The 11863-nt window shown below is 42.4% G+C and overlaps 1 protein-coding gene across 1 annotated transcript in view; it reads right to left on the bottom strand.

Moving 5' to 3' along the window:
- The window catches only part of PHF7 (PHD finger protein 7), a 23082-nt gene extending 11222 nt beyond the window's left edge, over nucleotides 1-11860 (bottom strand). The window contains exons 1-8 of the mRNA XM_006026258.2: nucleotides 11724-11860; nucleotides 6931-7071; nucleotides 6553-6605; nucleotides 5537-5628; nucleotides 4229-4330; nucleotides 3317-3444; nucleotides 2968-3133; nucleotides 1726-1832 (exon numbers count right to left, since the gene is read on the bottom strand). Of these exons, the coding sequence (XP_006026320.2) occupies nucleotides 1726-1832; nucleotides 2968-3133; nucleotides 3317-3444; nucleotides 4229-4330; nucleotides 5537-5628; nucleotides 6553-6595 (638 nt within the window). The 5' untranslated portion in view covers nucleotides 6596-6605; nucleotides 6931-7071; nucleotides 11724-11860. The remainder of the gene's footprint in view (nucleotides 1-1725; nucleotides 1833-2967; nucleotides 3134-3316; nucleotides 3445-4228; nucleotides 4331-5536; nucleotides 5629-6552; nucleotides 6606-6930; nucleotides 7072-11723) is intronic.
- Between the last annotated feature and the right edge of the window lie 3 nt (nucleotides 11861-11863).

Below are 11863 nucleotides of genomic sequence, written 5' to 3'. Positions count from 1 at the left end.
AGGAATGCAGACCATAGGAATTACTGTGCTGAATCAGACCCAATGTCTTGGATCCAATCTTGGAGCACAAGTTGATTCTGAGGAAGGGATGAGGACCAGCCCCATCTACTTACAGTAGATAGATGTGGGATAATGATGCCCTGAGAGAAATCTCCTCCTTGTCTCTAGTAGAGATCAGAGGATAGAGGCTGGTAACAGATTTTAGAGATTATACATCAATCAGATAAAAGCCAGGAGCTGTGATGATTATATTAAACAATAAAGCTCAGGCATCTGAGCTGATTCAGTCAAGGCGAAAACACCTACACTATTGTTGCTCTGTAAGGAAATGAGCCTGAAGACAGATGCACATGAGTAACTTTATACCCACAGGCCATCCCCACTGAAGTCAAAATGACACACTTCGTTAAGCATTTGCAGATGGGGCTATTATGGTAAAATCTAATTAAGAACAAGATACATTATTCTTAACTGGAAGGAGTGGTGAGAGCAAGAATATAACTGACTAAGGAGTACTGCGTGCCAGGTGCATTAGTGCCTTCTGGCCAAATAATCTTCTCTTCCATCAACTGTATTGGAGAACAAAGAATAATAGGGAAACTCCAGCAAAGTTGCATCTCGGTAATGCAGACTGACTCACTGGGGAAAACTTTTCTTTTCTTTCCCTTGCTCACTCATGCTATGGACAAATTTACCTGGCAACCACTTTATAAAGGGAAGAGAAGCTGCTGCTTCAGACAACTTATCAGTTATCACAGTGGCTCTCAACTGTTTTTTTAGGCTGAAGTTCCCCTTTCACTCTTTTTTTGACTACAGGAAAATAATAATTTGTCTGTTGCAAAGAATTCAGAAAGACCACAACATCTCAGAGTGCTTTTGATACTATGGCTTCCTTTATTACAACTCAGGGATGTATTTGGTAGCTGTGTTGGTCTGGGACAAAAAGAATGCAAAACTCCAGAGCTCTTGGCTCAGAGATGATACCTTTTATTACACCAACTAAGAAATCACACAAAAAAATCTTTTTCTGCAAGCTTTCAGGCACACACGCCCTTCGGGTTCAAGGAAAATTAAAAATGGTAAAACGTCTCTATAGGTAGAAAATAAACTTCATTTTTGTACAGAGGAAGCTGAAAGTGGAAGTCTGTTCCTCTGTGTCCCTGAGATCTAAAATCTCTGCATTTATCTTGTGAACCACGTGTAATCGGTGTTTGCATACTAATTGGAAACAGAAATTGCCTTGGCAATGCCTGGTCACCCCAAAGACCTTTACCCTCAGGTTTCGGCACAGATCCAAGTATCTGGTAGAGCCTGGGTCTCTAAAAGGCATGAGTCATTTTATCTTGGGTTTCTATTGATTCATATGGAGTGTCCTCTTGCAATCTTTATTCCTGCTCATTTGCCTCTGGGTTGCAAAACTGGGCTCGTGGTGAGTCAGTGAAGTCCTGATTAGCTCAGAACCAATGTAGCTCCTGGCACTTTGCCTAGTGCCTTTCTTTAAAGGAGACTTTAAAGATGACAAGGTGAATCTGATATCTTTTATCAGACCAACTTAAATAGTTGGTAACAATTTTCTTAGCAAGCTTTTGGATTTAAGAACCCTTTGTCAGGTTGAGGAAACATCTGCAGTTGGTGTGTGCTCTGTTTGCTAACTGGCTTCCTTGTTCTGTGGGGGTTTTTTTGTCTACTGATTTTTATCAGCAGTCACAAGGCAGTGAGACCTACCTCCTAGGAATATTGATCCCCATCCTCTTCATTTCATCAGGGAATGTGTCCTGATTGTTACAAAAGGGACATTTGAAGCAGAACAATCCAGCACTGAAGGCGTATTTCTGAAAAATGAGTGTGAATTAGATTGCAAGAGGTCTGGTTTTGCCATAGGAGAAAATAAAGCCTAAAGCAAAGAACTGAAGGGATGAGTCCAGGTTAAGCAAAGTGGCTAGCCCTTTGGCACATGCAAATGTTAAACATCTGATTTTTATTTAGCAAGGCCACAAATGAGTAAACTACATGGGAAACTGCAATTTCTAGAATTAAAATTAGGCCTGTACATTCTTGAGCTCACAGCATAGGAAAAAAAAGCCTCAGTTATTCCATTTTGCTAGAGCTGCTTGAAAATATTTATCCATGTGACAAAAATTAAATACAAATTGATTTTTTTTTAATTTGATTGTATCACACTTGTTTTGAATTATTTTCTGAGGGGTTTCATGAAAACAGGGTTTTCTCCAAACGTTTTTGTATCCATCAAAAAGTTTTGATAAAAATGATGTTGACCTGCTCTGTGTTTTGCCTTGTTCTTAAATTAATCTGGGGCTTTGTCTCTATGTGTTTGCAGGTCCCAGATGGAGACACCAGTGGTACTAATTAACAGAAAAAACTTTAAAAAAAGTTAAACTGACTAATCCAGCAAGGAATCCTTGCCAAGGATGATACGAGTGTGAGTGTGTCTGAACTCCTCCAATGACAAAGATGAGAATAAATTAAAGGTCCCTTGAGTTGTATAGACCACAGGATTGGGAGAGGAGTCTCAGAATTGAGACGAGTCCTTTGGATTTGAAGACAACCAAAGGTTCACAAGAGCGTCTAATCTGATCCCTCTCACACACACAGCCCCAAAGCAGCTATGACAAAACCAGGAAGGTAGAAATCCAACTGGAAATTGTTTTGCATTTGATATTCAGTGAAAACTCAAACATTTCTCTGGAGAGCAGACACTTGCCACCTAAATGTATTATATTAAAAACAAAACTGTCAAAACCCTCTTTCAGCAGAAAATTTTCAACTACCTTACAGACAGCTCTCTAAGCAGGACTTGGCAACATGACTGCTAGGTAGGTAATCCAAGCAGTCTCTCCACTAACACCCTCAACAAACATGGTGTTGTATGGGTAGCGCAACTGCCAAAGATGTTTCCCCAAAACAACCATTGTTGGCACTACCAACATTTCTCTAAGTTATACGCACCTGTACACAGGCTCTGTGGAGCCAGCGGTAACAGCATGGGGCCTGAAGAACATCATAGGATGTATAAATCTCAAGGGAGGAAAAGCAGATCACACAGCTAGCTTCCCCCATTACTTCCTCTCCTGATGGGAGGCTTTGAGTTGGTCCATGCTGATAACAGAATGCTCTGGGAAGGAGCAAATCATTACAGTCTAAATATTAAATGCATCAACTAGTCGTAATAAATTACCCCTGCACTCTCCATTCAAATATAAATGAAAGGAAAAACTGAGAAAAGATCTACAGGTTCTACATATAATCTGCATGTGTGTTCGCGTGCGTGTGTAGACACACTCCTGGTAGCACTTACCTGTACGGGTCAAAGTACTGTGATATGAAGCCATGCTTTTGGCCACAGGGGAAATGAAAAGTCCTCTGGCAGTTTCCTATGTCTCCACAACTGGTGGCTGCTCCATATTCACCACACACACAACAGACCTGCAAATTGTCACACGCATGATTAGAGGCCTAGAGACCAGGTCATACAAGGAGAGGCTGAAAGACTTGGGACTGTTCAGCCTGGAGAAGAGAAGACTCAAAGGGGACTTGGCAGCAGCCTATAAGTATATCAAGGGCATACATCAGGGCCTGGGGGAGCATCTGTTCACCAAGGCCACCCAGGGGAGGACAAGAAATAATGGGCACAAACTGATTGAAGATCGCTTCAGACTAGACATAAGAAAAAACTTCTTTACAAGTCGAGGGCCGAGGGTTTGGAACAGGCTCCCCGCAGAGGCGGTACAGTCACCCACCCTGGCAATCTTCAAAAAGTGTCTTGATGCCAACTTTGCTGGGGTCATCTGAGCCCAGTAGTCTTTCCTGCCCAAGAGAAGGAGGGCTGGACCCAACGATATGTAAGGTCCCTTTCAGCCCCTACCAACTATGGAACTATGAACTTGTTCGATATAAACAAGGATTGCAGCACACCCTCCCCAAAAAGGTAAAATCCACAGGCAGCATTTCAAGGGCCTTATTGCTCTTGAATTCACTGATTAGACCCCTATAAACAGGCTTCATGAAGAAATAATTTTTGGATCGTTAGAAGCTCTAAATCATCTCATCTTTTTATGGATGGGGCTGATTCTGATCTCACTGACCTCAATGGGGTTATTCCTGATCTAAAGGAAATCAGAATCAAGTCCTCTGATAAGATGGGAAATCAGCTTATCTTAGAAGATGATCCTTGTTCTAATGGTCACCAAGATGAAGTTTTCAACCTCACCTGCTTAGCAGCACGTTCTACTTCCTTCCTTATGTCAGCAAAGAGGTGGCCATGAAAGCCTTGCCGTTTCTTGCCCTTTCTCTTGAGTTTATTGGCAAAGATCTAAAATATGTGAGAAAGAACACATCAGTCAACCTGTGACTGCCTTCACCCCGCTCTTTGACATGCATTGAGTTAGGATCTGTATTCTTCACACAACAAAATAAGGGTAAAAGCCCATTCTATATCCTTTGTTGTGTTTCCTTTCAACTATCTATCCCAGGAGTCAGCAACATTTTGGAGGGGGGGGAGGTGTAACAGGGAGCCCCAACCCTGTTAGCTACAGGGGATGGAGAGGGAATATTGGTAGCCCCAGGGGAACACACGCATTGAAACCTAGGACTGCTAAGCAGCTAAAGAGGGTTGCAGGGCAGGGGCGGTCCAAACAGCTTGTTAGGCTGAACAGGAATTATACATGTAGACTAACCAAATGTGTGTATGCATGTGTGCATGTATGTGTCTGTCTGTCTGTCTATCTATACATTTTGGTTAATCTATAAAGTGTAAATCTATGGTGACTTATATATATATATATATATATATATATAGCATAATCTTTTGTAAACTAAAGCTCACTTCCTCTTACCCACTCCTAACCAACACACACATAAGTGAGTGCAAGATTGCCTCCAGCTCCTTGCTATCAATGAGTGCACTTGCCCCTTAGGTAAATCACACAGGGAACACTGCACACAAATGCTCATCATGCCCGTGCAGCTACAAGAAATTTGTGGACTCTCCTTCACTGGAGGTTTTTGTCTGGGACGGTTTAAGAATAAACATCCTGCATTTGTACATGCAATTGGGCTAGATGGTCTTGGAGGTTTCTACCAGTCCTATATGCCTATGATTTTTCTGGCTGCTAGAGGTTCTGCATCCCTGGCATCTTTCTGAGATGGTTGATGGTTGCAGGGTGCGTTCTGAGGTGTGCTGTGTAGTATCAGAGAATGAGCGGGGTGACTGAGGCAGGGTAATGCTTGAGTAAATTTATCTCTGAATTTCCTGAACAAATTTCTGTCTCAGTCTGGAAGTTCTTCCTCCAGATATATGCCAAAGTGTGACATAATCTTCATCCTTGAATGTATGCTTTCCATGGCCAGGGTCACCTAGTAGCAAGAAACAGGTCCCAAAGGATCTTAATGACTTTCAGGCTTAAAGACACCTTCTAAAGGGTGATGGGCCTCTGAATTCTATGGGGGAACTCGATGCGTTTGCATTAACCAATGACATCCCCAGACAAAAAAACTCACTCCAAAATGTCTCACTTACTAGACAATAATGATGGACACAGAAACTGCCTTTTTTCAGCTTCTCCCCAAGTCTATCCACATCATTATCATCCTGAAGGCACAGAACACACACTGCAAGGAACAAAAAGATTGGACTGAGAGTTCAAAGCCACACTTTCTCGCATGGGGAAAAATAACATTACAATGGAGATGGAGCTTATAGCCCTGGCTGTTCTAGGACAATATCTTAAGACAACTGGAGAGCTAGAGTGACTATATTCAGGCTCCAGGTTGGGAAGGACCTGTGTAACAGTAAAGTTCCCTGACTGATAAAGGAACTGAATGGATAGCATTTCAAATACAGTAGTCACATTGCCAGTCCAAGCTGGACATGTGGTGGTGTTAAACGTTATGGGTTGGAAAGAATAGTATTGAAATGAGCAAAAACGCAAATTTTTAAGTCTTAGAGAAGAACTCTAGATAAAGCTGGAGACAAGTCCAGCAGTCAGAGGTAGGTCCTGGTGCTTCCCTGGTGGGGTCTGTTACTCAGGTCTAACCTGGGCTTTCACTGAAATGGTAACTTGGCAAAAACACTCAAAAATTCATTTCAGTAAACATTTTCAATAAGTCCTAGTGCAAACATTTAGTCATTCCCCCCTCTCCTTCCCTCGGGCACAGTGAAACACCGAGTCCATCAAGGAAAAGAAAGCTTCTTGCTCCTATCACTCCATCAACCAGGGAAGGAGAATAAGCAGCTGTCAAGAGGATCCATGTCAATTTTTAAGATATGTTCATGTGAAGGAGACAGCGCAGAAAGGAAAACTGAGTCTATTTTCCTCCTACGCCTAAGGGAACAAGCAATTATTGCTTTTTTTCAGTAAGTCTTCTAATGCTGGGATTTACAAGAGTCCAAGAGAACCTTACTTCGCTTGAGAGGTTAATTATCCTTGCAGCATCAATCCGCTAACACTCAAAGCCCAAATATCCCCACAGAACATATTGTTGTCACACTCTATGAAGTGTTTCCTTCCAAATGGCATATTTGCCGTGCCTCACCTAGAGATGGGGGTGGAGTCTCACTGGGATTCTGTCCTGCCATCGCAAGTTTTCTAAGCAAAGAGGAAGAGAGTCTTTGTGAGTCATGTCTTGTGCTGAGACCCCCCCTTCGTCTTGTGAAATCTGCATCTCAGTATGAATCATCCCACCATGTGGCTGGATCTTCATCTGGTGCAGATAGACATTGCTTCACTGAATTTGATGGAGCTACACTGTTTTGTATCAGATGAGGATCTGACCTGCTGGATTCATCTGGGCTCCACCAGTTTGCACCAGTGGAGGACACAGGCCACTGAATTGCACCAGATGAGGTTCTAACCTTATTTCATGGTAGTTGGACCTTCTCTTTTCCATTGTGCATCTCTGCCTAACACATACCCCTTCTGCTTGTTAGTGTAGGGATGCTCAGCACAATCATTTGAGGACTTCAGCTTCTTTATGAGATCAACCCAACTGGACAGAAGAGCTCATGACAAAGTTGGGTCTTGTATACTGTTGCTCTTGAGCCCGTGGCTGTATCTAGCAAAACAAAATAAGTGATAAATGAGTCACTGTGTGAGATGTGGTAACCTATGTGCTGTTGACATGGAGGTATAAGAAACCAATTATATCACACTAGGTCACATGCCAACGTATAGCACAGCTCTTTTGGAGCCAGTGAGAGTTTCCCCTTAACATCAATGAAATCAGAATTTCATCCATAGGCATAGCCACTGGGTAGATGGAGACTAAGAGAGATATGTTTATCCACTGTAATGAATATCCAAGGGATTTTATGCAAAAAATAATCTAAATAAGAATCCTATTCTTCTTCCAACAAGGAAACAACGTGTGAACTAATGAAAGTTAACTTTTTTTTTTAAGATTATGCTAAACGCTAACACATTGGGCACATCTACATGTCATCCTACAGTGATGTAGCAATCACGTGGGTCTATACATAATTGTTGGCTATGTCGCCATAGCAGCACACTCCCCAATTATAGCACCCTGCTACGATGACGTAGCAGTGAAATCTAACCATGTGCCATGCACATGGCACAGTAACCACCTGTACTGCACCATGCTTTAGTACTTCCAAAAGGAAGTGCTAAAGCACAGTGCCATAGCAACATCGCTGTACAGTGACATGTAGACGTGCCCATTATTATGTTTCTCTATGTCACTCTACTTTGCCAGCCAGCCCAGAAGTCACTTTGATAGGGGCATTATATATGTGGAGAACATTGTTCTTATTCTTTGATAGGGAAGAACAAAGCACAGTAAATTACATATGAGTTTCAGCACATATTTCATGTTTGGAGATGCTGGAATGAACTAACAAAGAATCTTCCTTTGAACCTTACTGGCATTAGGAACACAGCAAGTGCTGTTTCAGAACAGCTCATGGGCATGTCACTAAGCATGACCTAACAAATCGACCCCAGGTAAGCCTTCCTCTTAAATCCCAGTAGCTAGCAGCTAAAAATAAGCTAGAGTGCCTGTAGAACGTTATTCAAAAGATGTGGGTTTCCTCCTGGTTTGTGTATGTCACCTTGAGCAAGGTACATTGGTCCAGCTCCTCAAAGGTATGTAGGTACCAACTCCCAGTGGTTTCAGTGAGAATTAGGTCCCTGAGGAGCTTTGAGGATTAGGCCTTCCTTTCTCTGTATCTCGTTTCCCCTTCCACCCTTTGTCTGTTTCGAGCTGTATGTTACTGTGTTTGTACAATGTCCAACACAATGAATACTGTACTCACAGTTAACTTGTAGATGCCACTTTAAAACATATAAAATAACTTATGAAGTGGTATTATTAGCCAGTCTGCAGCCTTCACTTAGCATAAATTAGCCTAAGATCAGGCATGGATACACTGCCTCCTTTCAGTAGGATCTACCCATAACAGGGGAGAAGGTGGAGACAGTACATTCCATATTATATACACTTACCAGTAAGTTACGTAGTCACAGACCCTTCTCACCAAGCAATTTTTTATTTTTCAGTAGGAGAAATCCATTTTTAAAATACACCAATAAAGCCAAGCTAAATGGGACTCATTCCCCCACAGCAAATACCACATAATGGGCATGTCTACATGTGCATTTACACCAGCTACAATTTACTCTGCAGTAAGTTACTGTGAGTAACTGGGAATAGGCCAGTGTCTATATGTGCAGGTGTTAAAACTCATTAATGCTGTGTGTGGTCTGAATTGAGACTAAAGTTAGTCTTGAGGCAGTCACATAGTGTTACTGCTCAGTAAGGCATCTACACATATTACTGCACAGTACCTAATTGGGTGAAAATTTGATACCTGCATCATGCAGGTATTAAATTTATGCTCAAGTCAGCATAAGTCACCATATTGACTGTGCACTACAGGTGTGCACGTGTAGATGTGTGCCCATATTGTGCAGTAATTTCAGTTACTGTGCAGTAAATGCACACATGGAGATGCGCCCAGTGTAGCTCAATTATGCTCGTGGAATGTAGTCACATGGGTTTTATAATGAGAGTTACTAGTATTACTGTATCTCTCTATCTGGAGAGTAATCAGTAAAGAGACCTGTCTAAAGATTCATTTAGATAGAGACCAGGACAGTTATTTAGGCATCTATGGGATCACCCATCTAGCCTCTCTCTCTCTCTCACTGCAGAGAAAGACATAGCTAAAATGGTACCTGAGATGTCTTTTTGGAGAGATCAGCTGAACGGGTAACTGGCTTAGAAGGAAATTCCTCCAACGGGATGCCTTTGGTGATCTAAGCTACAGGAGACAAGAGTTCCTTGCCAAACAAAGGCTTTTTCCAGAATGTTGGCGAGTGCTGGGTTCCGACTGGCTAATGAGGAAACAATGCTATAAAAGGCAACGTGTGGATAATCCCATAAAACAAGGACCTGTGACTGGTGTAATTTGCTCTGTAAACACAGATTTCTAGGAATTGCTCACAACCTAGCTAAAATACATAAAACAAGCTTTAAGCATTTGATGTGGCCAGTTCAATATGTGAGTGTAGTAAAGCACCACAGACTGCTGACCACCTCCTCATGTGTGTAGCACACCCACGTACCCAGATGAGGACCTGTTAAGTGTCAACGATAAAGCAGTTGTGTAGCTCTGCCACATTAATGATGTGGAGAGGGGAAAATGAAGTATGCAAAAGAAGAAGCAACTGTGCTAGAGGAGAATGGATCTCCCTTAGCAAAGGTAAGCAGAGTGCTAGGGAAAGGGCTATGGAAATCCCTGGGCATGGATTAGTATGGTTTTGCCATCAAGGGTCTGCAGGATCAGGGTTTAAGCCATGACTCTCCAATCCCCCATGCAGGGAGGGGGCAGCATACACACATGATAATCAACAGCTTGGAATATTAGTCCTGGTAAGTGAATACTGCCTTTAGCTGCCAGATTGTTAATCCCACTAGAACAGGGATCAGCAACATTTTGAAAGGGGGGGTGCTGCTTTAACAGAGCATAGCTCTGAATGTGCACCATTTCCAACTCAGCTCACGTTACCACCACCACAACAATTGCTCACCCCCACAGTGCTGGTGCTGCTGCTTCTCCCCACCACTTAGCTGCCAAAGGCCCCACGGCTAAAATGCTGCAGAAGCACTCCAAGCTCCATGGGCCACATCTAGCCCATGGACCGTAGTTTGCCAACCCCTGCATTAGAGAATTCATGCACTGGCTTCTCCCAGTCTTAGGGTTTCAGGATCCCTAAGGACTCCCTTATGCTCTGTCCTGCTCCCACCCACACACATGCCAGACTCTCTGATGAAGACTGGTTAAGGCTCCATTTGAGGAACTCATGAGAGCTGTTTTCCACTATGTTTCCCCCTCTGGCTTGGACACTAACTGTTGGTGTGTTTGCTACATTCTGGTTTGACTCAGTCAGATTAAACACATTTGGGACTGGCAATGACAATATTGAGTGCATGTAGAAGAATAACAGTCAACAGGACAATAAAAAGTGTGTAACGATACCATACAAAGTGTCAAATCAACTGCTCCTGCCAACACCTTGAACAAATAGAAGATCATGTTACTTCTTGTAGCCTTCTCTCTGTGTCCACATCAGATTCCCTATGCCTTCTGACAGCCTCAGGCTGTTTTGTGGGTTTAAAACTTTAGAAACTCAGATTGCCATGATGGTGTTTCCAGATAAGCAACTGGCCTCACCGGGATTGGTCCCCCATTGCTAAATTTAAGATCTGGATCTATATGTATATATATCTATATATATAGAGATATATATATCTGCATCCAGATAAAGCAGGTAAAGGTAGTATTCACTTACCAGGGCTAATATTCCAAATGGTCAATCATTGTGGATGTGTGCTCTCTACCCCTGCACTGAGGATTAGAGAGTCATGGCTTAATACTTGCTGGCAGAGGACTACTCATGGGAGTAAAACTTAAGCAATTGACAAACTGTTTGTAGAAATGGGAGAAGAGGGAAGAATGGTCCCCTAGATAATGTCCCTGAAATCCAGCACATGAGTATAGAATAAAGCCATACTGGGTGCATCTACACGTGCACAGTTACTGCAGTAACTTAGGTTACTGTGCAGTAACTGAAAACTACCACACAGCATGGGTGCATGTCTACATGTACACACCCATACTGCACAGAAACTAGGGTGACTTATGCTGAGTTGGGCATAAATTTGCTACCTGCCTGGTGCAGGTAGCAAATATACAGCCACTTAGTTACTGCACAGTAAGACACGTATAGACACCTTACTGCACAATAACACTGTGTGCGCTCCAATTTAGGAGTAACTTTACTCCCAAGTCCAAGTACACACAGCGTTACTGCGCAGTAATACCTGCACATGTAGACACCAATCCAAAAGCCACTTACTCCGCAGTAACTTACTGCATAGTAAATACACATGTAGACAAGCCCACTAATCCATGTCCAAAGATTTCCAAAGCCCTTTTCTTAGCAATTTGTTCACCTGGGGTTTGATTCAATTTCTAAATGTCTGCTGTGAAAAGATATTTCCAGCAATGGTAGAGGCTTATGGTAAGGTGGAGACATAGAACAGAAATCAGTTGTCAAATCACATTGATTTTTATGGGCTTTCCCTGTGTACATTGAGACCAGGTACATATGGACTGCTCTCAGAGCTGCTTTTCATATTCATCAGTACCCTCTTGTGAGAAGCAGAGAAGTAGCAAGACTTACGTCAGTATCCAAGGCAGCCTCCTTCATAAAAGGATATCCTAGCAGTCTTGTAAACAGAGGGCAAAAGAGCATTCATCTGGATGCATATCAAATTATGAATTTCTTTTATTTCTCACATAATATAGTAGAGGTATATGGCC

The sequence above is a fragment of the Alligator sinensis genome, unplaced genomic scaffold (genome assembly GCF_000455745.1).
Source record: "Alligator sinensis unplaced genomic scaffold, ASM45574v1 scaffold492_1, whole genome shotgun sequence".
Classification (NCBI taxonomy): Eukaryota; Metazoa; Chordata; order Crocodylia; family Alligatoridae; genus Alligator; species Alligator sinensis.
Note: the sequence above shows the minus strand (reverse complement) of the source record. Positions and strands in the feature narration are given on the sequence as shown.